Source organism: Bufo bufo, chromosome 6 (assembly GCF_905171765.1).
Source record: "Bufo bufo chromosome 6, aBufBuf1.1, whole genome shotgun sequence".
Taxonomy (NCBI): Eukaryota; Metazoa; Chordata; class Amphibia; order Anura; family Bufonidae; genus Bufo; species Bufo bufo.
Genome location: NC_053394.1, coordinates 384,761,286 through 384,786,931, shown reverse-complemented (window position 1 = coordinate 384,786,931; position 25,646 = coordinate 384,761,286). Strand labels below are relative to the sequence as shown.

The following is a 25,646-nucleotide window of genomic DNA, read 5'->3' as shown; positions in this document are numbered from 1 at the left end:
GGTTCCCCACCCCTGCTGTAAGGGGTGCAGTCGCTACTGGGCCTAGGAGCCTGAGGGGGCCCAAAGACCCTTGTGCCACATAAGAAGACACTGGTACTATACAAAGTTCATACAGGTCAAGTTACATCTCTGGCTGGAGGGAAGGGGTAAGGTCAAGAATTTGGCAAGGGGCAGGGGATGGCTTTGTGCCCCTGGCCACAAAGCACTGAGGGAAGGGGACCAAGCTGAACTCTTGCACCAGGGCACATGAGCCTTTAGCTACGCCCCTAAATATTATATTATACTCTATACAAGTAAGAAGAAGGACTTGCATCTACATGTGCTAGAATAGAATCTGTGGTATGATCTTGGTACTGCCATTCTGACAGTAAGGAGACACCAGGAGACTGCAGCCTAGACTACAAAACCTTTGAAGATAATAATGCATCTCCTGATGTTCATGTTCAAGCTGACAATCCAAGCACAACTTTGGTTGACCATTTGTAGTATTGCATGGTCCCGGCCTAAGACTTCTCAGAAAACTGTTGTGCCACTCTTGTGCAACCACAAAAGATCTGCAGCAGTTCACAGAGGAGGCCATCTTAAAAGTCTATACAGGCAGAAAATTTTAAGAAGATCCAGACAACATGTAATGTCTATGGTCAGCTGTAATCCTGCCATCTCCATCTATCTCATTATACAAGGATAAAACATATAATACTGGTGGATAAAGCAAGACTGAAGACAAGATCTTCACAGACTTCTACAGATCATAGGGAATATTTCATGAGACCTTATCTCCATCTACCTGATCATTCTGTGGGACATTGTGATATTCTTCTGAACCATCCTGTAGAAGAAGAGGACTGGGACATCTCTCCGGTGTTCTTATCTCTTCCTTTACTGTAGGAAACACATCCAGTGACTGAATTCATTCCTTACATACAGATAATGAGAGGTGTACAGTGTGTATTTAGTCATGTCTATTACCTGGTGATATGAGGGGCCGGGGATCCTCCATCATGATGTCCTTATATCCATCTACCTGAGCATCCTGTGGGACATAGTAATGTTCTTCTGAATTATCCTGTGGAAGAAGAGGACTGGGACATCTCTCCGGTGTTCTTCTCTCTTCCTTAACTGTAGGTGTTGCAGAATCAGGATTAGATTGGATGATCAGCCATGTTGTCTTAGGTATACATCTTGGGGCACATTTATTAAGACCTGTGTTTTAGGTGCAGGTCTTAACAAAGCTGGCGGTGGTTCCGCGGAAGTTATGAAGAGGCGCAGGCCTCTCCATAACTTCAGGGCTACCAGCACCAGTTCAAAGAAGGCTTCCAAGTTATCTTACAGTTAGACCTTTTTCTAGACCTGAAACATTTGTAGAAAATGGTAAATGAGACAGGCCTGCCGGCCCGTTCCCTTCCCCGCCCACTCCACGCCGACAATTGTAGACCTGCTGCCCCCCCCCCCCCCCCATTGCACCGACATCTGCGCCTGAAATATGTCTAATTTAGGCTTATTTCAGAATAGTAGAGGACCCCCCTTGTGTTTACACCTCAAAATGGAGCTTAGCTAAAGAGTTAATCACCATTTTGAAGTGAATACTGAGTACTTTTAGTACTAAGTACTTTTGCTGAGAAAATAGAGGCCTTTAAGTAATCGATTAAAAATGTTATGATGGAATGGTGACCTTTAGAAAGTAGATAATATTTGCACTAGAAGTGGAAGCCTTGGCCAAGATAAATGTATTTGTCTATTAAAACTAACCATTTGCATGTTTATGATCAGGATCGATCCTCGGTGTTGGACCGGTGATAAATGAAAGAGCCGATCCTGGCATTATGGACCATGGGGCTCTTTGGAAAGAACAATGGAGATTGGTACTTGAATTGGAGAGGATTAATGGAAGGCCCCAGGAACTAATTATTTATGCAAGAGATCGTGATAAGGAACTTTTATCCAATTAGAAGTTGTTGTCGGTGTAACTTGTGTAGATCTATGGTTACGTATGATAATGATGGAATGATGGAAGTCTACGTACAGCGACACACTGCGAAAAACTGGAATTAAAATATTAATTATTCCTTTGTTCTCTGAGGTATAAAGGACGGTGTCCAGGACTTATAACAGAGCGCTGCCTTTTACCACGGCTGTAATTCACTTCCATTTACCTCTTATGCCATAATCTGCCTACATTTTACATTGACTTCTATGAGGTCTTGCTGCTCTTCAGATTTCCATCAGAGATTTTAAGCCAAAACCAGGTGAGACTCTAAACACAGAACAGGTACAGATTTTCCCCTATACCTTATGCCTGTGGAGGCTCAAATCCTGGTTTTGGCTCACAATCACTGATGGAAATCACTGACAAAGCACTGACGTGTGAATGAGGCTTAAACAAAAGAATCTTCTGAAGAAGAAGTTGCTTCAAGAAGTTTGGTGTTGTTGTGGCCAATTTCCAACAGTAGGAAACACATCCAGTGACTGAATTCATCCCTTACATACAGATAATGAGAGGACTTGTGTATTTAGTCATGTCTATTACCTGGTAATATGAGGGGCCGGTGATCCTCCATCATGACGTCCTTGTACAGATCTTTGTGTCCTTCTAAATACTCCCACTCCTCCATGGAGAAATAGACGGTAACATCCTGACACCTTATAGGAACCTGACAACACAATGATAGTCATCACCCAGATCCCTTCATAGCGTTCCTGTATAATGTCCCAGCATTCCCAGCAGTGTCACCTCTCCAGTCAGCAGCTCAATCATCTTGTTGGTGAGTTCTAGGATCTTCTCTCTATTGATTTCCTCATGTATCAGGGGGTGAGGTGGAGACTCCATGATTGGGCTCAGGGTTCTTCCCCATCCTTCAGACATAGGGGCCTGACAGCGCTCACTAGAGGTCTTCTTCACTACTGTGTAGTCCTGGTTATGGAGAGACACAGTAATAACTATCACTCCATACATCTCCAGAGTCCCTCACCTCTCCAGTCATGTCCATCTGTTAGTAACATAGATAAGATGATGTAATGTGACATCATCAGAATCTCTCACCTCTCCAGTAAGCCGGAAGAGGATCTCTAGGGTGAGATTTATTATCCTCTCCGCCATCTTGTCCCTGTCCATTCTTGATGGGTCAATCGGGAGAAGGGTCTTATATAGAAGATCTCCACTGAGCGGATCCTATATTGTAGGAACCTGAATGGAGAGAAGATGAGAAGATGGAAAATCCTACAAAATCCCATGTCAAATACAATAACTGGAGATAAGAGGAGACATCGGAGGAGATAATAAAGTGTAGATGTTGTGTTATCTCTTTTTATATGGATCGAAACATGTGTGAGGTCAAGGCAGTTTCATGATATGTCATAAAATCCAATATATATAAAATACTAAACATAAGTTGATCAACAAGTCATAAAACTGGGAATAAAAAATATATAGAATAAAATGCAGACAGACCTGCAGAGCGAACTAACACCCCGGAATGAAGACCACATTAGCCCTTTTACATTACATGTGTCTATTTTATTCTAGATTTCTTTACTCCCAGTTTTATGACTTGTTGATCAACTTGGATGTTTAGTATTTTCTATATATTGGATTTTATAATCTACATCATTTGTAGGTTTCATTTTTTGGTATATAGAACAACTGAAAAACCGCAGGGTGTGCATTGTGAATGACTAGAATACTACAAAAACAGCCTGACACGGTCCCAGGTTCTGATATCAGCACAGCTCCGGATAAGGAGCGATTGGTCCCTCATTTTTATACTATTGCAACCACTGAGGAAGAAAACGTACAGTTCCGAAATGCGTCTAGTGTAACTGCGGTATTAATCCATCGAGTGTAATTGCGGCACCAACCTATTGAGAGGAATAACCGTATCCTTCATACCATTCCGGACACTGAAACAGCAGAAGTCGGCGTTCCCGTATCCCAACTACACACGCGCAAGTAAGTGTGCCGACACACGAGAGAACTATAGGATCCAGCAGAGCATCGAGATCAGAGGTCAGCGGAGGTCATCAATATCAGAACGGGGGAGGGGGGGTCTGACACCCAACACCCCCAGCCGATCAGCTGTATGAAGAGAAGGTACACGCTGTGCGCGCCTGCCGTCTCCCGTCTCTCTTCCGGCTTGCCATAGACATGACAGCGACGAGCAGGACAGGAGATGGTGCGTGCCTTCTCCTCATACAGCTGACCTGTTGTTGTGCATTTTCATACGTATACAATATTATCTAATGACATTATAATCAAAATGAATGCTCATCTCATTGCCTTTAAGAATAAGATCAGCCTGAACCAAAATTATATTATGTGGCTGAGGAAGCCAAGATGAGTTCATGGCAAGTTCAGTCTATATAAAAAAAAAAAAAATTGGGAACATAAATGGACATTGTATTTAAAAAGTTATTACTAAAGATATGAGACCATCTGGTAAGGAGTATGCCAACTCCCTAAAACATGTCTGTCTGGAGAGAACATGGTTACTTGATAAGGACTCATGTCCTTGGAGCACACCTGCTGTATGAGGTTCAATTTATATATTCATAATTATATTACATATATCTTTGCATGGTATATTTAGTTTACAACATATGTTAATCAATAATTCATATAATGTGTTATCTATGTGAAGCAATGTATCGATTTATATATATGTCATACTATGTATTTACCATTTTGAAGGTATTGTAGAAGATACAAAAACAAGTAAGTTTAAGTTAATTGGATTCCAAACAATAGTTATTCATGGATGTGGATAAATGAAATGTACAAGTTCCAATGCCAAGCATCAAAGCCGCTCAACCTATATTTCAAAAAGATAGGAGAAGACAGTCAACTCCAACAAGTCCAGGATATAGGTAATTAAAAGTGTAAGGAAAAGACCTTCCTCAGTGATTTATATGGAAAGGTCAAAGAGGTCCTGAGAACGTATTATTAGATATTTAATTTTAATGCTTAAAAGTTGTGATGTTCACCTACAGTACCGCAGTGCCATCTGGAGGCAGATGGGCAACATTATATTATTTCATTATTTGTCCTATACCATTTTAGGAGTTGAGATAACGTCATGAGGTTATTAGCAAGAGAAAAAAAAAGAGCTAGAGAAAAAGATCCATATATCCATTGATCCATCCATTCATTCAATCAATCAAAAAGAAAAACTTTACCAGAAGAAACTTGGATTATTCCTTTTGGATTACTAGGAAAGTTCTTCAGAACTGGTCCCATCTGAACTCTGTCTACCTTTGACCCGGTAACGTATATTCTGTTTACTACTCGTGATATTAATAAGATATTTATCTCGGTATATAGTCAAGAGTTCCCATATTGTGGGAATATATAGTGTTAGGTGCCTCCATAATGCTGATTATTCTCTTAGCAAAGATGCATATTGTTAATAGAAGATCTGACATTATTTGAAAAGAGGACAAAACCCTTGGAAAGTTATTTTCCCTAGTCTGATTACCGAGCTGAATATTTTATCATATTAATATCATATATTTTTGATTGGTCATAGGAAAACAGAGTCAAGGGATAACAGTTAATTTTCCTGTAAATCCGTGTTTTATTGTTATAGCCGGTTTGATAACAGAATATCCTAAGTTTCTCTTGGTATATAGAAACATAGAAACATAGAATGTGTCGGCAGATAAGAACCATTTGGCCCATCTAGTCTGCCCAATATATCTGAATACTATAGATAGCCCCTGGCCCTATCTTATATGAAGGATAGCCATATGCCTATCCCATGCACGCTTAAACCCCTTCACTGTATTTGCAGCTACCACTTCTGCAGGAAGGCTATTCCATGCATCCACTACTCTCTCAGTAAAGTAATACTTCCTTATATTACTTTTAAACCTTTGCCCCTCTAATTTAAAACTGTGTCCTCTTGTGGTAGTTTTTCTTCTTTTAAATATGCTCTCCTCCTTTACCGAGTTGATTCCCTTTATGTATTTAAAAGTTTCTATCATATCCCCTCTGTCTCTTCTTTCTTCCAAGCTATACATGTTAAGGTCCTTTAACCTTTCCTGGTAAGTTTTATCCTGCAATCCATGTACTAGTTTAGTAGCTCTTCTCTGAACTCTCTCTAGAGTATCTATATCCTTCTGGAGATATGGCCTCCAGTACTGCGCACAATACTCCAAGTGAGGTCTCACCAGTGTTCTGTACAGCGGCATAAGCACTTCACTCTTTCTACTGCTTATACCTCTCCCTATACATCCAAGCATTCTGCTGGCATTTCGTGCTGCCCTATTACATTGTCTTCCCACCTTTAAGTCTTCTGAAATAATTACTCCTAAATCCCTTTCCTCAGATACTGAGGTCAGGACTGTGTCAAATATTCTATATTCTGCCCTTGGGTTTTTACGCCCCAGGTGCATTATCTTGCACTTATCCACATTAAATTTCAGTTGCCAGAGTTCTGACCATTCTTCTAGTTTTCCTAAATCCTTTTCCATTTGGCGTTTCCCTCCAGGAACATCAACCCTGTTACATATCTTTGTGTCATCAGCAAAAAGAAGCACCTTCCCATCGAGGCCTTTTGCAATATCACTTATGAAGATATTAAACAAAATTGGTCCCAGTACAGATCCCTGTGGAACCCCACTGGTAACATGACCTTGTTTTGAATGTTCTCCATTGACTACAACCCTCTGTTGTCTGTCACTCAGCCACTGCCTAATCCACTCAACAATATGGGAGTCCATGCTCAATGACTGCAGTTTATTGATAAGTCTTCTATGTGGGACAGTGTCAAAAGCCTTACTAAAATCTAGATATGCGATGTCTACTGCACCTCCACCGTCTATTATTTTAGTCACCCAGTCAAAAAAATCTATAAGATTTGTTTGACATGATCTCCCTGAAGTAAACCCATGTTGTTTTTCATCTTGCAATCCATGGGATTTTAGATGTTCCACAATCCTATCCTTTAATAGGGTTTCCATTAATTTGCCTACTATTGATGTCAGACTCACTGGTCTATAGTTGCTCGATTCCTCCCTACTACCTTTCTTGTGAATGGGCACGACATTTGCTAATTTCCACCTTAGACATATATGAGTATATAAATATATGAGTATATGAGTCTGTTTGTTAAAAGTATGACACTGGTTGTCATGAATCAATAAATCATACTGTGCTGATCAGATAGGGGTGCGTTAGCCCCACCGTGTGGTACATTTTGGATGTTACGTTGTAACTTCATCATTTGCTTTACAGTTGTATTGTTTTTATATTCTTTGTTTTTATAATAAACGATTATATATTTTTGCATACAATTGTCCCTTTGTTTCACTGCTTGCACAAATCAAATTAAGATACTTGATAAAAAGAACTTAGAGGCGTTTTTTATGTCTGCCTGAAGGATAATATATTTTTATATTTTTTTATCCTCTCTTTTATATGAAGATTCTTTTTCATATAGAAGATATATGACATAAATGGAGGTCCGCACCGAGATCGAGTAATTCTTTAGTTGATTGTGCAAATAGTGAAAGGTTCCACATTTCTTTTTGGCTAGCCAGTGTGGTGTTACATCTGTGTATTGATTATTGATCAGAAAGATGGGTGTTACAGGCAGTGACCCGGGTAGTGACTATGCTACAGCAGGCAGTCCACCCAGCCCAACGCAGCTCATCCATAATGTTGTTGAATATATACACTCACGGAACAAAATTGATAAAGATATAAATGAATGGATTGATGAGCTACAGGAAAAAGCCAAGGAAGAACGTGGGGATATATGGCAGTTAGGTGGCATGGTTGAAAGATACCTGACATATATTGATGTGTTGCAAGATAAAAACAAAAAGGACCAACACCTTTTTTGCACATTGCCACCTGTATTATATGCATTACTGGCGGTCAGTACTCACTCACAAAAGAGAAGGGTAATCTGTGCAGGAAATGGAGATCTATGTAGCCCAGCTAAAAGCAAATCTCAAAGTCGCAGAGACCGAGATTAAGGACTTAAAATACAACCTTGATCTCAGCCATGATGCATATCAAAGGGCAAAAAGTGACTTAGAGGAGTTACATCTCCGGCATTCCAAAATTCAGCAGGCAGACAAATCAAGCCATACTATAATTGATATTGATCAAGATCCGTCTGATACTGAGGGATTTCCAGACCCCCCAAATCTCACGCCCCAACATCTAGACATGTCGTCATATGCTCTTAAAGTAGACTGCATTCCAGACCACAAGCCACCAAGAAATGATGGCATGATTAGACAGGAGGCATTAACCCAATTAAAACGGGCATTCCAAACTGTAACCACCTTACTAGGTGCCAGCGACATAGAAGCCCCTAGAAGTTTCTCTCCACACATTCCCCTGGAGAGAGATGCAAGGGTTAAATCCCCTGCACCATATGTGTCTCATGGAAGTGATCAAAGTGCATATAATTCTGACAGTGATACAGGAAAGCGTGTGTCTTATTCCCTACCACGCAAGCATGAATTTGCCCATAAGAAAGATCAGGGTCCCAGGCGAGCAACATATGCTGAAGTGGTCTCTAGAAAGAAAAATCCTCAGTATTCAGAAAAAGATCAGAGTTCCTCAAGCTTCATTAAGTTTCTGAATGCCACTGTGCCCAAGTTCTCTAAGAAAGGTTCTCCTCAAATAGCAAACCACTTAGAACTGTATGAGTCCACTATGGATTCTTTAAAGTTGTATTCTGATGTTGACAGGATCAGATTCCTACCATGGGCATTTGATGACAGGTACCGTCATTATTTTACTTCCTTTAGGGATAGAGGAATTCAAAATTGGCAAGATGTTTTGCATGAAATTAAACTAGAATTCGGACCTTACCGAACCATTACTGCTGCAAAACGTGAGATATATAAGCTTACATGTAGGCCCAATCAGAGCCCCCGTTAATTCCTCTCTGTCCTTAAAAATGCCTATGGATTAGCATATAGGTCCCCAAATTGGGAATCTGAAGAGTTTAAGCAGCTGTTCTATGATGCAATGTCAACCCAGATCAAACTTAGCCTAGCTAGAGATCTTGATATTGAAGCTCCCTTGGATAGGTTGGTGACGGCTGCCACCACACTGTATAATATCAGTGAGTGCCATGAAACAGGTGAGAGGAGGTTCAAAAAGTCCCCAGAGCAAAATGTAGCTGAAGCTAAGGTAAACCCTAGCTTGGGATTTGAAACGCAGCCACGTAAATACCCTCAATCAACAGGACCTGTCCAACAAACCCAGCAACAACAGGTAGGACCCAAACAGATAAAACCCCAAAATCTCAATGGGTCAGAGGGAGATAATTCTGGTGCTGAAAGGTCTAACTACCGTCCCCATTACAATAGAGGCCCCCAGGGATCTAGGCCCTTTAACAATAGAGGGGGGTACAGGAATTGGAACAACAGGCCCAGACAACAAAGGGAAGATAGGCAGGAACCCTCAAGTTCACCTAGGAGTAGGTCACCCACCAATAACCAGGCCGCCCCACAAAATCAAAATGTACGCAAACCAAACAGGTTTGATCAACTGGCTGAACAAATGACCCAGCTGTATGACATTGTAAGTAAGTTGTCCCAGGGGTCCCAAGGAAAACAGCCTGAACCTTTTTTAGGGGCAACTCCAGGTCCCAGCTCAGCCCCATAAAACAAATAGGGCAGGGTCAGAGCCCAGGCCAACGCAAGGTAATCAAGGTGGTTGAGGAAGAATCTAAATTGACTTCTAATCATATTTTGCCTTGCAGTGCTCCTGACCCTAAAGTTGGGGCCAGGGAGGAGGTGTCTAATATGTTATCTATTTTGCAGACTAATCTTGTCGATCCATACAATCCTGTGTCTTCTCCAACAAGTGATCCTATCGTATCAGCGTCAGGCTGTGAACCGTCTATAAACTGTGACTTAGTCCAGCTCTCCCCTAAGGTGGGGGCTACTACTCCTGCTCCCTGCAGCAGGAATGTGAAGGATTCACCAGAGTTCGCGACGCTGCAGAGAGGTCACGCTCTCAGAAAACAGGAAAAGAACACTCACCCTAACTTTTTATGCGATTTGTTTCAGGTCAAAGGCCGATATTTAGTGGACTCCCACCTTCAAGATGAACATATCGGGCCGATCAGGGGTTTAATTGATACAGGATCACAGGCAACTATCTTATCACATAGTTATTTCCAACAAGTTATGAATTTAACAGCAAAGAGACCGAGATTGAAATCATTCGATGGCTCTCTGATAAGTGTAGGTGGAGACACTTTGCAGGTAAAAGGTACATCATGGTTGACATTCAAAATTGGCAAGAAGACAATTAAACACCCCACACTGATTGTGGACCTTCCATATGATCGGCTGATCATAGGAATTGACCTTCTGAAAAGGTTAAGCTCCATAATAGACTTCATTAATGAAGCAGTCTGGACTCAGGTAAAGGCACCCATTGCCTATGATTATTCTTGCAATGCACAAACACAACACAGTTGTCATGTGATTGAAGAAAGGCCTAACTCTGTTGAAGTTCATTTTAGGAACAGTCAAACGCCGGATGTCACGATCCTGAAAAATGGTAAGCCCGAGGAAGCTGTCAACGGTGCCGCCCATATCATTACTATCCAGAAGGACAGAATCGAGAAGATAACCCTGGATGAGGATGTATTGACTATTTCCCTTGAAAGGGGAAATCACAAAGTCGCGGACCTGGCCAAATATACTCAATCCATGGTACAGATTGAAAGGGTCAATGACAATTTATTGATTCCCATACAGGTGAACAATATAGCCCGGGTGAAATATGCCAAGTTGGATCTGAAATCCGAAGCCAGCTACATAAGCTTAGGACTCTTAAAACAGGTCACCAATCCTAAAATGATAAAAAATTCCTCCCCACAGGAACAATGGGTTCATGATCTGGATGGAGATTCCCAGAGTCATAATGTGGTTGCAAAATGTCTTTTGTCTATCTCCATAGGAAGTAAGACCACAGAACACGTTTTCATCGTGCTGAATGAACCACGGCATCAGATGTATATGGGTAATGACCTTCTACACCGATTTGCCGTGCAGATTTATCTGGTAAATAATACCCTCTGGTCCAGATTACCGGGAGACCCAGAGGGATTCCAGGATGTGAAGCAGGCCTTGAGATGGGGACAACAGATGCCCTATGCCGTGAGTATCATGGTTGCCGAGGAGATTAAAATCCCTGAAGGATGCAAACCATTTCTTCTTCCCATTCAAGTGAAAAAGAGACAAATTCTGAAGAACGCAGACGCTTTGATCTGTTTGTCCAACCGAATGCAGAAACTCGGCCGACAGGTAAAACCCACTCCTATAATTAACATCCATCAGGATCCATTGCACCTGATAATCCATAACATGGCTCCCCATAGCATATCCTTGCAGAAGAACACAGTAATTGGTCTAGCAATGGATTCGGAATATTATACTTTTGGGTTCCAGAATGATGTAATTGGACTTATTCCTGATGAATACCTAACAGAAGAACAAATATTGGAACAATGTTTTTCCTCAACACCTGAGGGCTTATTCAATATCCACTCTGTTTATCCTTTCAGTTCTGAAGAAGGTACATGCCACATCGAAGAGTCATCATTGGTTTTCAACCAGGAGATCGATGAAAAGGAGTACGAGTCATGCCAACAAGGAAAGGATAAGGTACGCTATACCCAAAATGATTTAACCAGTGAGCTTGAAGAAACTTACGAGTTAAGTCAGCCTGAAATCTTTCCAGAATTTCAGGAACGGGTGGAAGAGCAAATCTCTATAGCTAACGCGTGCTCCAATGAGTCAGAGCGTCAACAGCTAAAGGAGCTCTTCACAGAATTCCAGGACATGTTTGCCAAGGATTCTTATGATTGTGGGAAAACAGACCTGCATGTCGCAAGAATCCAGACAGATCCTGATGCACCCCCTGTCTTTGTCAAACAATACCGACTTCCGCTGGCGGCTTACGAGTCCCTATCGGAAATCGTCAAAAACCTGGAGAAGAGGGGCATCATCCGTCCAGTGCACAGCTCGTTCAACCATCCTATACTTGGAGTCCTCAAACCCAACGGTCAATTTCGTCTTTGCTCGGACCGAAGACAATTGAACGAACGTGTTTACATGTCCGGATGGCCCGTGCCATACATTGACCAGTGTTTGGCGCAAATTCAAGGATCCAAAATTTTCACCGCCCTTGACTGTGCACAAGGATATTGGACGATTAAAGTGGACGAAAGGGATCAGTACAAACTGGCCTTTACATTTGGAAAGACACAATATGCATGGACCCGACTACCCTTCGGGTACATAAATGCGGGCCATGAATTTGCTGTGTTCATGCATAAGGCAATGCCTGATGCCACTGAACGAGGTACCTTATCCTATGTGGATGACATCCTAATCAAAAGCACAACACTGTGGGGGTGCCGGATGTCGAATCCCCACCAATCCGATACTGATGACCTATCTTGAGGATAGATCATCAATAATAAAAGCCCGGAGAACCCCTTTAAAAAGCAGTTTGGGAAATTTGCGTAAAAATTATAAGAATTGTTTCTAAACTTCTAATCCTGTTCTAAAAAAATAAAATTACATTTACAGAAGGAGGAACATAAAGTAGACATATGGGGGGATGTAAAGTAATAACTAGTTTACGAGGTATCACTATCTGCTGGAAAAGCTGAGAAATTAACATTTTGAAAACTGTGAATTTTTCCAAAAATTTTCTGAAGGGGTTAATACAGGGAAATCTAACCGCAGTTTGTCCGTCATTTCACCATCACACATAATAAAGATGGCGGTTTGATACCTACAGGTGTAGAAATGGGTCTGCACGGCTGATCGGTGGAGAAGACTTCTGGAGGGTCAGGATGCGGACTCTGACACCGGAGGGACTGAACTAAGAAATCCCAAAAATTCCAGAATCTCTCCATTTCCCCGGGTCATTCTGCCCTTCTCCAATATGGAGCATTATTACTACTCATCATGTGCGCATGCGCTGCACTCTGCTTGGCTCCTCCTCCCCTGTGCTGGCGTGGTGAGCACAAGACCACCGCTTCCTGCGTGTCCTCTTGTCGCCGGGGACAGGGTTTCCTTCCTTCCTGTACGCGCATGCGCCACATAAATAAGTGGTGAGTATTATATTATACACTGATATAAAAGGTTTCTCGCACACAGCAGCACCAACCCCAAGATGAAGGCAGCAGCTGAAACGCACGTCGGGGAGGACACATCCCCTACAGATGTCTGTCATATCTGTTGGTGATTTTACTATTGTTTATTTCAGTCACTTTACTTGTGAATTTCCTTTCGCCGTTCTATGATTTCTGTCTCGTCAGCGCCTCACACTGGAGACCTGCGCACTTCTTCTCCATTATTAGTAATTCTCTATTTATTTATATCTTTTTGGAGCCGTTATATCATATTTATCATCTACGAGCAGAATTACCGGCTTCACACCGCCCCCCCCTAACAGCGTCCTCCACAGAGACCCCCCTAACAGCGTCCTCCACAGAGACCCCCCTAACAGCGTCCTCCACAGAGACCCCCCTAACAGCGTCCTCCACAGAGACCCCCCTAACAGCGTCCTCCACAGAGACCCCCCTAACAGCGTCCTCCACAGAGACCCCCCTAACAGCGTCCTCCACAGAGACCCCCCTAACAGCGTCCTCCACAGAGACCCCCCTAACAGCGTCCTCCACAGAGACCCCCCTAACAGCGTCCTCCACAGAGACCCCCCTAACAGCGTCCTCCACAGAGACCCCCCTAACAGCGACCTCCACAGAGACCCCCCTAACAGCGACCTCCACAGAGACCCCCCTAACAGCGACCTCCACAGAGACCCCCCTAACAGCGACATCCACAGGGCCCCCCATAACAGCGACATCCACAGGGCCCCCCATAACAGCGACATCCACAGGGCCCCCCATAACAGCGACATCCACAGGGCCCCCCATAACAGCGACATCCACAGGGCCCCCCATAACAGCGACATACACAGGGCCCCCCATAACAGCGACATCCACAGGGCCCCCCATAACAGCGACATCCACAGGGCCCCCCATAACAGCGACATCCCCAGGGCCCCCCATAACAGCGACATCCCCAGGGCCCCCCATAACAGCGACATCCCCAGGGCCCCCCATAACAGCGACATCCCCAGGGCCCCCCATAACAGCGACATCCACAGCGCCCCCCATAACAGCGACATCCACAGCGCCCCCCCATAACAGTGTCATCCACAGCGCCCCCCCATAACAGTGACATCCACGGTGTTAAATAAATTCGGCCACAGATCTCACACTGCCAACATACAGAGGGTGAAGCCCCACATCATATACATTTCAGTTCAGCCCGGCCCAAATTAATTTAACCCTTTAAAAACATCAGTTACTTATAGAAATCGGTGACATTGTCCATCTGTCCACTTTGCTGCCAGGTCTTGTGCCAGAACCTGTTTGGGCTGAACTCCCCTGTATATGGTGCGGGCACCACCCTCTGTATGATACCAGTGTGAGATCAGTGCCCGAATCCATTTCAGTCTTTAAATCACACTTTTCTGCCCATTTTGTGCCCGTCTTTTGTATTTTAATGCCGCTTTCATCTGATTTCCCCTCGGGACGCTCACTGCAACTTCTGAATAAGAAACCAACTTCAGCCTCGTGTCCTGTATTTATATATCCTTGGGGGTGTGATCCTCTTCTTGTAGTGCCACTCATTTTTATCCAGTCATATTTTTAGTGATTTTTAGAAAAGGATGAATTTTTATGTTTTGCTTGTTCCAATCCCCGGCTCCAGTCCACGTCTCTGAGATCTCCTGGATATGTCTTCTATATAACGCCCCCTGCTCCAGTCCACGTCTCTGAGATCTCCTGGATATGTCTTCTATATAACGCCCCCTGCTCCAGTCCATGTCTCTGAGATCTCCTGGATATGTCTTCTATATAACGCCCTCTTTTCCAGTCCACGTCTCTGAGATCTCCTGGATATGTCTTCTATATAAGGCCCCCTCCTCCAGTCCACGTCTCTGAGATCTCCTGGATATGTCTTCTATATAACGTCCCCTGCTCCAGTCCACGTCTCTGAGATCTCCTGGATATGTCTTCTATATAACGCCCCCTCCTCCAGTCCACACCTCTGAGATCTCCTGGATATGTCTTCTATATAACGCCCCCTCCTCCAGTCCACGTCTCTGAGATCTCCTGGATTTGTCTTCTATAGAACGCCCCCTGCTCCAGTCCACGTCTCTGAGATCTCCTGGATATGTCTTCTATATAACGTCCCCTCCTCCAGTCCACGTCTCCGAGATCTCCTGGATATGTCTTCTATGTACTGTCCCCTCCTCCAGTCCACGTCTCTGAGATCTTCTGGATATGTCTTCTATATAACGCCCCCTGCTCCAGTCCACGTCTCTGAGATCTCCTGGATATGTCTTCTATATAACGCCCCCTCCTCCAGTCCACGTCTCTGAGATCTCCTGGATATGTCTTCTATATAAGGCCTCTGCTCCAGTCCACGTCTCTGAGATCTCCTGGATATGTCTTCTATATAACGCCCCCTGCTCCAGTCCACGTCTCTGAGATCTCCTGGATATGTCTTCTATATAACGCCCCCTGCTCCAGTCCACGTCTCTGAGATCTCCTGGCTATGTCTTCTATATAACGCCCCCTGCTCCAGTCCACGTCTCTGAGATCTCCTGGATATGTTTTCTATATAACGCCCCCTGCTCCAGTCCACGTCTCTGAGATCTCCTGGCTATGTCTTCTATATAACGCCCCCTGCTCCAGTCCACGTCTCTGAGATCTCCTGGATATGTCTTCTATATAACGCCCCCTGCTCCAGTCCACGTCTCTGAGATCTCCTGGATATGTCTTCTATATAACGCCCCCTGCTCCAGTCCACGTCTCTGAGATCTCCTGGATATGTCTTCTATATAACGCCCCCTGCTCCAGTCCACGTCTCTGAGATCTCCTGGATATGTCTTCTATATAACTCCCCCTCCTCCAGTCCACGTCTCTGAGATCTCCTGGATATGTCTTCTATGTAATGTCCCCTGCTCCAGTCCACGTCTCTGAGATCTCCTGGATATGTCTTCTATATAACGCCCCCTGCTCCAGTCCACGTCTCTGAGATCTCCTAGATATGTCTTCTATATAACGCCCCCTCCTCCAGTCCACGTCTCTGAGATCTCCTGGATATGTCTTCTATGTAATGTCCCCTCCTCCAGTCCATGTCTCCGAGATCTCCTGGATATGTCTTCTATATAACGCCCCCTCCTCCAGTCCACGTCTCTGAGATCTTCTGGATATGTCTTCTATATAACGCCCCCTGTTCCAGTCCACGTCTCTGAGATCTCCTGGATATGTCTTCTATATAACGCCCCCTGTTCCTGGCTTTTGTTGCACCTGAGGAAGGCCGCCCTTGAAATGCATTGTATACTAGAACCAACCTCTTGTGATTTGTATTTTATGTTATTATCTTTAAGCTGGTGTCCTGCCCCAGAAGCTGCGTCTTTACTTCCTGCTTCATGTTCTCTGGAATTTGTAGATTAGGCTGAGTTCACACTTCAGTTATTTGATCAGTTATTTCCATCAGTTATTGTGAGCCAAAACCTGGTGTGGGAGAAAAACACAGAACAAGTGCAGATCTTCCCATTACACCTGATCTCTGAGTAGCTTCACTACTGGTCTGGGCTCAATAACTGAAGGAAATAACTGAAGTGTGAACTTGGCCTTAAGGGCGGATGGAGCCTTATATGTGTGGATGTGATGAGTGTTCCACTTACCTGGGGGCAGGCGTGTCCTCCTCTGACAACCCTTCACTATGGAGCCTCCTGGGCTGTAATTTCTACCACCATGCAGGAGTCGGGCTCCAGGCTGTGCTGTAGGAGAAGGTACAGGACCTGTGATGATGTCATGACCATGTGACCAGGTGTGGGCGGAGTCAGGCTGTGCTGCAGGAGAAGGTACAGGACCTGTGATGATGTCATGACCATGTGATAAGGTGTGGGAGGAGTCAGGTTATGCTGCAGGAGAAGGTACAGGACCTGTGATGATGTCATGACCATGTGACCGTGTGTGGGAGGAGTCAGGCTGTGCTGCAGGAGAAGGTACAGGACCTGTGATGATGTCATGACCATGTGATAAGGTGTGGGAGGAGTCAGGTTATGCTGCAGGAGAAGGTACAGGACCTGTGATGATGTCATGACCATGTGATCAGGTGTGGGCGGAGTCAGGCTGTGCTGCAAGAGATGGTACAGGACCTGTGATGATGTCATTACCATGTGATCAGGTGTGGGAGGAGTCATGGAGATCACATGACCAGGATTATCCGCTCTGTGTGTGAGACTCTATTGTGCTGTGTGGAATTCCAGTCTGTATGTAGCAGAGCTGTAAGCCTGTAATGTTTGTAGAGATGAGCTGTATCCGTGTAATGTCTGTGTAGTTGAGCTGTATGTGCATACAACCAAGCTGTTTATGTGTAATATGCCTCTAAAGAGTTCTATCAGTGTGTGCAGCAGAGCTGTGTATGTGTAATGTTCAGTTACTACAGCTGAGTTTTTGTCATGTCCATGTAGCAGAGCTGTGTATGTGTAATGTTCAGTTACTACAGCTGAGTCTTTGTCATGTCCATGTAGCAGAGCCGGCGATGTAATCTGCTGGTATCGGGGCTCTGTGTGTGCTCAGGAGATGTTTAGGGGTAACTCTGTCCCTTTTCTCCATATCAGTTATTAGAAATGATGTCAGCGATATCTTATGTCGGGGCAGATGTAGGATTTCCGCTGTGGGGGAAAAGGAGGAATAAACTTCTCTTCTGTTATTCCTAGTGTTAGCACATAAATGGCCGCGCTGTGTCTTATCGCTGGGGATTTTCTTTGTAGTTGATTTGAGCTTGTCTGCTGCTCCATTCCAATGGGGGAACATGGGTCCCGATCTCATGACTGGCAGGGGCCCCCAGCGGATGGACCCCTACAATCAGTGGACAGGAGATAAGTTCCCTTGTTTCAGTCTTGTATCATTGGCTGAATTTCAAAGATGAGATTTTAGTCTTTGGAGAAAAAACGCATCCGGCGACGCGGGAGAACGGCGGAAATGTCGGACAGATTGTGATCGGAGGCAGGACCGGCTCGGAGAGGTAAAGCGGTGATTAGTGTGACGGGGGATGGGGAGAAGGCGGGAAGGTTGTCCTCAGTGACAGCGGTAAAGCAGGTTATGTGGGAAGAGCAGCGAGTAGTAACGTAGAGCGGCTGAGAGGACGGCGGCTCCGAGCTTCATCTAACGCTGCCGATGGTTTAGAGATAGAGGCACAGTCCTCAGCTGAGATGAGGGGTGTCAGACGGGGGGGGGGGGGGGGGCAGAGGGAGGTAAAGGTATGAAATAATTATTTGGGGTTGTGGGACAGAGAGGACGTAATAGAAGTGAAGAAGTCCTGCTGTGAGGAGGTGAGAGCAGACATGGAGCTGCTTCTCTGTAGGCCATGAAGTCTTCTTTGGGTGGGATTTCTTCTGGCTTCGTTCTGGACTCTGGAAGCCTCAGCTTTTCTGTTTGGTTTGTGTCGGGGCTGGGGATGGATTTGTTGGGTTCTGCTCTGTGGGAGACGCAGGGGTGAGAGCTTGTGGTGTTCTAGAAGACAGCGGCTGCATCATGAAGAGAAGATATGACCTGCGCTGATGACCTGGCCACCTACTTCAGAGACAAGATCGGTTACATCCGGCAGGAAATAATTTCCCAGCCCCCAACCAGTTTCGATCCTCCTCCCTCCCGCACTTCCATGTGCTCGACCTCCTCTGTTGACGCTATAACAGATGAAGAAGTCTTTAGGCTTCTCTCTGCTTCTCGACCCACCACCTGTAGCAGTGATCCTATCCCCTCACACCTTCTCCAGTCCCTCTCCCCGGCTGTCATTACCCACCTTACTACAATATATAACCTCTCTCTCTCTCGCTTCCCATCCTCTTTCAAACATTTTGTTATAACCCCACTACTAAATAAAACATCTTGACCCGACCTGTGCCGCTCACTACCAACCTGTTTCTAACCTCCCCTTCATTTCTAAACTTCTGGAACATCTCTTTTACTCTCTTCTACCTTCAGTCTGCCTTTCCCTCTCTCCACTCTACAGAAACTGCCTTTACTAAAATGTCTACTGATCTCCTGACAGAAAACAGGAATGGCGACTATTCTCTACTGATTCTTCTTGATCTCTCTGCAGCGTTTGATATGGTAGACCACAAACTCCTTCTCACCGTGCTCCACCTCATTGGCCTTAAGGACACTGCTCTCTCCTGGTTCTCTTCCTTACTCTCTGATTGCTTCTTTAGGGTCCATTCACACGTCCACAATTTCGTTCCGCATTTTGCGGAATGGAATTGCGGACCCATTAATTCCCATGGGGCAGCACGATGTGCTGCCCGGACACAGAATTGCGGGCCCGCAGTTCCGTATCCTCAAATTCTGTTCCTGAAAAAAATAGAACATGTCCTATTCTTGTCCTCAATTGCGGACAAGAATAGGCAAATTCTATAGTGCCGGCGATGTGCGGTCCGCAAAATGAGGAACGCACATTGCCGCTGTCCCCGTTTTGCGTATCCGCGGCTCTGTGGATCCGCTAAACACGTTGCAGATGTGTGAATGGAGCCTTAATGTATCATTTGCTGGCTCTGCTTCTTCTTATCTCCCTCTCGGTGTTGGAGTTCATCAGGGTTCAGTCCTAGGTCCTCTACTCTTCTCTCTCTACACCTCCCCGATCGGACAGACTATCAGATAATTTAGTTTTCACTACAATCTCTATGATGATGATTGGGGATAAAACATCCAAAGTTGATTTTCATAAAACTTAGTTCTAATACTGTACAGAGCAGGAGCTCCATACAGTATTAGAATGTATTGGCTCCGATGAGCCGAAGTTATTGCTTCGTGATTTGTACTGTAAAAAAACTTTCCCGAACTCCAGTTCGGTTCCAACTGATACGTTGGAACCGAACCCAAGTTCGGGAAATGTTTTTTCTGTTGGGCACAATTTGGCCATTCTCACTTAGGGGTGTACTCACGTTGGTTGCCAGCGGTTTAGACATTAATGGCTGTGTGTTGAGTTATTTTGAGGGCACATCACATTTACACCGTTATACAAGCCGTACACTGACTACTTTACATTGTATCAAAGTGTCAGATCTTCAGGGTTGTCCCATGAAAAGATAGAATAAAATATTTACAAAAATGTGAGGGGTGGACTGACTTTTGTGAGATACTGTGTGTATATATATATATACTGTAACAGGATTAGCTTACGGGACCGCCGTCTCCTGGGATAGACGGGCGCTATAGGCACATAAAACACAGTCCAGTCCAAGCAAGTATGGTGCAATTGGCCTTTTGGTTTTATTGACTTTTGCAGAAAAAGAATTAAACAAAACAGTTCAAAAGAAATGAAATACCTGGCCGTCTGGCCACTACGTCTAAACAGGCAGTAGTCCCTAACTACATGAAACTGAGCCTTGTGCGCAGCTCCATCAACAAAACACACTGTTGTTTTTCACTCACCCAGCAGGTTCTTCCCAAGAGCAGAGAGATCAGCTAGTGAGCTGTTTGCCCTTTTCTAGCACACTCAGGTTCCAGGGTGATTAGCCACAGTTACCCTGAATACCTGGAGTGGCTAATTGGAGCAGGACCCACCCAACTCTCCCTGCTCCAAGCAGCCAGGCCCTTCTAACCAGGTTTTATAACAAAACCCTTGCAAAGAGAAAACCTAGTTTTCCTTGCTGTCAACTCCCTGGCTGCTTTTTAGAACGTATAGGAAAGGAACCTAGGTGAAATGTAGACTCCTTCTACCACTTTCCCCCTGGTCCTGTCACATATCCTCCCCCCCTGTTTCGACCTTGGGGTAGGAACACTCTGTGCCCTTTAACAGTACATCCTGGACAGGGCATCGGCGTTTCCAAGCTGACGCCCGGGCCTATGTTCAACTGTAAAACTATAATCTTGAAGAGACATGAACCATCGGGTCACTCGCCTGTTTTTCTCACGGTTTTGGCACATCCATTTAAGGGGGGCATGGTCAGTTACCAATTTGAATGTTCTCCCTACCAAATAATACCTGAAAGCTTCTACGGCCCACTTAACTGCCAAACACTCCTTTTCTACAATGGAGTATTTCTTTTCATGTTCATTTAACTTTTTACTCAGGTATACTACAGGATGCTCTTCCCCAGCCCTTACTTGTGACAACACAGCCCCGATACCAACATCCGAGGCATCTGTTTGCACAATGAACTCCTTTTTAAAATCTGGTGTGACTAACACTGGGTGGGCACATAGAGCCTGCTTCAGGTTCTGAAAGGCCTGTTCTGCTTCCGTGGTCCATTTGACCATGGTTGAATCCTTCCTTTTGTAAGGTCTGTTAAAGGGCTCGCAATGCTGGCAAAATTTTCAATAAAACACCTATAATAACCAGTTAAACCTAGAAATGCTCTGACTTGTTTTTTGTTCAAAGGCCTTGGCCAGCTCTGGATGGCTTCCACTTTGTTTATTTGAGGTTTTATAACTCCTCGCCCAATCGTGTACCCCAAGTACTTTGCCTCTTCTTGCCCAATGGCACATTTTTTCGGATTCGCTGTCAAACCCGCTTCCCTAATAGAATTCAGGACGGCTTCTACCCTGGGTAGATGACTTTCCCAATCCGTGCTATGGATTATCACATCGTCTAAATAGGCAGCTGCGTATCTACGATGTGGTCTTAAAATTTTGTCCATCATCCTCTGGAATGTGGCCGGGGTTAGGGTTAGGGTATGTAAACCAAAGGGAAGGACTATATAATGAAAATGGCCATCAGGGACACTAAAAGTTGTTTTTTCTTTGGCCCCCTCAGTCAATGGTACTTGCCAGTAACCTTTTGTAAGATCTAATGTGGTAAAGAACCTAGCATTACCAAGCCTATCAATCAGCTCATCCACTCGAGGCATTGGGTAAGCATCAAACTTTGAGACAGTGTTCAGTTTCCTGAAGTCATTACAGAAACATATGGTGCCATCAGGTTTGGGAACCAAGACTATAGGACTAGACCAGTCACTATGGGACTCCTCTCTAACCCCTAACTGAAGCATTGTTTGGACTTCTTGGGAGACAGCTTTACGTCTAGCCTCAGGTATTCTATAAGGCTTTTGGTTGACTCTGACCCCTGGTTCAGTTACAATATCATGTTCAATTATATCTGTTCGACCAGGTAGCTCAGAAAAGACATCTTTATTTTTAAACTCCTTTGCCTCTTGGGTTTGAGATCCCGACAAAGTGTCTGCAATTTTTACCTCTGGTATCTCAAGGCTACATCCCTTTTTTCCACTGCTGTAAGCTGCTAACACCTCTCGGTCCTTCCAGGGTTTGATTAGGTTCACATGATAAATTTGGTAGGGCTTACGTCTACCTGGTTGGTGAACCCGGTAATTCAACTATTTCATAAGGTCCTTGCTATTTAGCCAAAAATTTTGTTTCTGCTGTGGGGACAAGGATTAATACCCTATCCCCAGGGTTGAAGTTTCTTACTTTAGCCGACCTGTTGTAAACCCGGGACTGACTCTCCTGGGTCTGCAGCAAGTGTTCTTTTACAATGGGCATTACTTTTTCAATCCTTTCCTGCATTTGGGACAAGTGTTCAATCACACTTTTGTAGGGTGTAGCCTCACTCTCCCAGGTCTCTTTGGCAATATCCAAAAGACCCCGAGGGTGCCGACCATACACTAGCTCAAAGGGAGAAAATCCGGTAGATGCTTGAGGCACCTCCCGTACAGAAAACATAAGATATGGTAAAAGAGAATCCCAGTCTTTCCCATCGTGTGCCACCACTTTTCTGAGCATCCCTTTTAAGGTTTTGTTGAACCTTTTTCGACTAGTCCATCCGTTTGGGGGTGATAAACTGAGGTACGCAAGTGAGTTATTTTTAACAGTTTACACAACTCTTTTGTAACCTTTGACATAAAGGGTGTCCCCTGGTCAGTGAGTACTTCTTTAGGTATGCCCACTCTAGTAAACATCTGGAACAACTCCTTGGCTATCACTTTTGCAGAGGTTTTCCTTAGAGGTATTGCTTCAGGATAGCGGGTAGCATAATCAAGGACAACCAAAATGTATTGGTGACCTCTGGCAGACCTAACAAGAGGTCCCACCAAATCCATTGCAATCCTCTCAAAGGGAGTTTCAATAATCGGGAGTGGCACTAACGGACTCCTAAAGGTCGCTACCGGGTTGTGTAATTGACACTCTGGGCATGAATCACAGTATTCTTTTATCTCTTTATGTACCCCGGGCCAATAAAACCTCTGCAAAATCCGGTCTTTGGTTTTTTCATAAGCCAAGTGCCCTCCTAGCACATGTGAATGGGCTAGATCCATCACCTTTTGGCGATGCGAAGTTGCTCCACAACTTGTCCATTTTGCTCATCAACTCTATATAAGAGTTTATTCTCTATAGAAAAATGGGGAAATATTTTCTCTACCCCAGTTTCTTGAGGCACCCCATTGACTACTTTCACACTTTGCCATGCGTGGGTTAACGTAGGGTCCCTGAGTTGAGCTGTCCCAAAGTTATCATTGGAGACTGGCAAGTCAGGGAGACCAATTTCCGGGACATCATCAGTATCACCTGCAAGCACTGCTAAGGGAAAATTCTCGGTTTCACTCTGGGTCACCCCTACTGTTTGCACATTTTCAGGTTCAGCCAGGGGAATGGGATCTACAGCAGACCCACTTAAACACTTATCAAGCATATTCCACATTTGCTAAAACAGAGGAAAATCACACCCCACAATCACAATATGCAACAGACTGTTTACAACCCCCACTTCATGGGTTACTTTCCCGCACAGGGTTTTGAAAAAGACTATAGCAGTGGGGTACTCCTTTGTATCCCCATGTATGCAGATGACCCCCATCTGTCTCTTTTGCAGCTTCCTAGTCTTTACCAGGCTGCCATGCACAAGAGTCACTAGACTACCAGAGTCCAACAGAGCTTGAACTGAGTGTCCTTCAATCACCAAGCTGCAAGTTTGTCGCTCCATATCTTGGGTCGGCAAGGCAGAGTAGGCAGGTCCCGCAAACAATGACCTCCTCCGCCCACTGTCACACTCCATAGGCTCATCAGCCAAAGGACAGTTGGCAGCCACGTGGCCCAGTCCTTGACATCGCCAGCAAACAATGTTTTTGACCGCCCAAGGCTGTCTAGGGCTAACTGGCTTAAGAGGTCTGGCTAATAGGTCAGTCTCAGTTCCTACTTTACGGCCCTCCCTCGCCCCCTTTAGATTAGGAACAGTCTTACCGCGATCAGTAGAATTCTGGCTCCCTGGGGCCGGCCAAGTAGGAGAGAGGTCTTGGAGATACTCCTCGGTGTTCAGATACCGCTCCACTAGGGCGACGAGCTGATCCACATCCCTGGGGTCCGCTTGTCCCACACAGCGCTGTATCCGAACTGGTAGAGCACGAACAAACCGGTCCAGGACCACACTTTCCACCACCTGAGTGGCTGTAGATACCTCTGGCTGTAGCAATTTTTTTGCCAGGTGAAAAAGATCATACATTTGCGACCTCGCTAGTTTATCCACTTGGAAAGTCCAGTTGTGCACTCGCTGGGCTCTGACCGCAGATGTTACACCTAAGCGAGCGAGAATTTCTGCTTTCAGTTTTGGGTACTGTCTGGCATCCTGCTCACTCAAATCATAGTAGGCTTTCTGTGGCTCCCCACTCAGAAATGGAGCAAGGGTGTCTACCCACTGTTCGGCTGGGAGTTTCTCTCTTTCAGCGGCTCTTTCAAAAATGGTGAAGTAGGTCTCCACATCATCCCCTGCTACCATTTTTTGAAGGGAAGCTTGCACTCTACTCACCACAGAGATGGATTCCTCCTGGACATGGGGCCTTTCAGCCAGCACCGCTATCTGCTCCACCAGACTTTTATTAAGCGATTGCTGTTCTCTGAAACCAGCTTGCGTAGTCTCCATGAATAACCGATTGTTTTCCTGCTGGTTAGCATTTGCCTTTTGGAGCTGTATGTTAGCCTGGACCAGCTGTTTCAGCACTTCCTCCATATCTGCACTGTTTGTTTTTTTCAGAACAGCAGACTTAACCCAGGACATAAAACTTGCTGGATTTTTGTGCCCGCATCCTCCACCATATGTAACAGGATTAGCTCACAGGACCGCCGTCTCCTGGGATAGACGGGCGCTATAGGCACATAAAACACAGTCCAGTCCAAGCAAGTATGGTGCAACTGGCCTCAGCCAGTTTTATTGACTTTTGCAGAAAAAGAAATATTAAACAAAACAGTTCAAAACAAATGAAATACCTGGCCGTCTGGCCACTACGTCTAAACAGGCAGTAGTCCCTAACTACAGGAAACTGAGCCTTGTGCCCAGCTCCATCAACCAAACACACTGTTGTTTTCCACTCACCCAGCAGGTTCTTCCCAGGAGCAGAGAGATCAGCTAGTGATCTGTTTGCCCTTTTATAGCACACTCAGGTTCCAGGGTGATTAGCCACAGTTACCCTGAATACCTAGAGTGGCTGCTTGGAGCAGGGACCCACCCAACTCTCCCTGCTCCAAGCAGCCAGGCCCTTCTAACCAGGTTTTTTAATAAAACCCTTGGAAAGAGAAAACCTAGTTTTCCTTGCGTTCAACTCCCTGGCTGCTTTTTAGAACGTA

General features: G+C 44.9%; 1 protein-coding gene and 2 long non-coding RNA genes across 3 annotated transcripts in view; 1 reads left to right on the top strand and 2 right to left on the bottom strand.

Annotated features, from left to right (window-relative positions):
* The window catches only part of LOC121003614, a 248,272-nt gene that overhangs the window by 55,510 nt on the left and 167,116 nt on the right, over positions 1–25,646 (top strand). The window contains exon 2 of the long non-coding RNA XR_005779556.1: positions 16,856–16,861. This is a non-coding gene — a long non-coding RNA (uncharacterized LOC121003614). The remainder of the gene's footprint in view (positions 1–16,855; positions 16,862–25,646) is intronic.
* On the bottom strand, positions 660–2,585 carry LOC121003552 (neurofilament heavy polypeptide-like). Its single transcript, XM_040435454.1, has 3 exons — positions 2,528–2,585; positions 970–1,119; positions 660–882 (listed from the first exon to the last, which is right to left on the bottom strand). The coding sequence occupies exons 1-3, from the start codon at positions 2,559–2,561 to the stop codon at positions 764–766; spliced, it is 303 nt and encodes a 100-aa protein (XP_040291388.1). The 5' UTR covers positions 2,562–2,585; the 3' UTR covers positions 660–763.
* On the bottom strand, positions 2,854–16,866 carry LOC121003558. Its single transcript, XR_005779498.1, has 3 exons — positions 16,754–16,866; positions 3,041–3,184; positions 2,854–2,911 (listed from the first exon to the last, which is right to left on the bottom strand). It is a non-coding gene; the product is annotated as an uncharacterized LOC121003558 (long non-coding RNA).

Coding starts and splice junctions, on each gene's coding strand:
- LOC121003552 (XM_040435454.1), bottom strand. CDS start 2,561: ATGATGGAGGATCACCGGCCCCTCATATTACCAG. Junction 1,120..2,527: donor CCGGCCCCTCATATTACCAG/GTAATAGACATG, acceptor CAACACCTACAG/TTAAGGAAGAGAGAAGAACA. Junction 883..969: donor CCGGCCCCTCATATCACCAG/GTAATAGACATG, acceptor TGTTTCCTACAG/TAAAGGAAGAGATAAGAACA.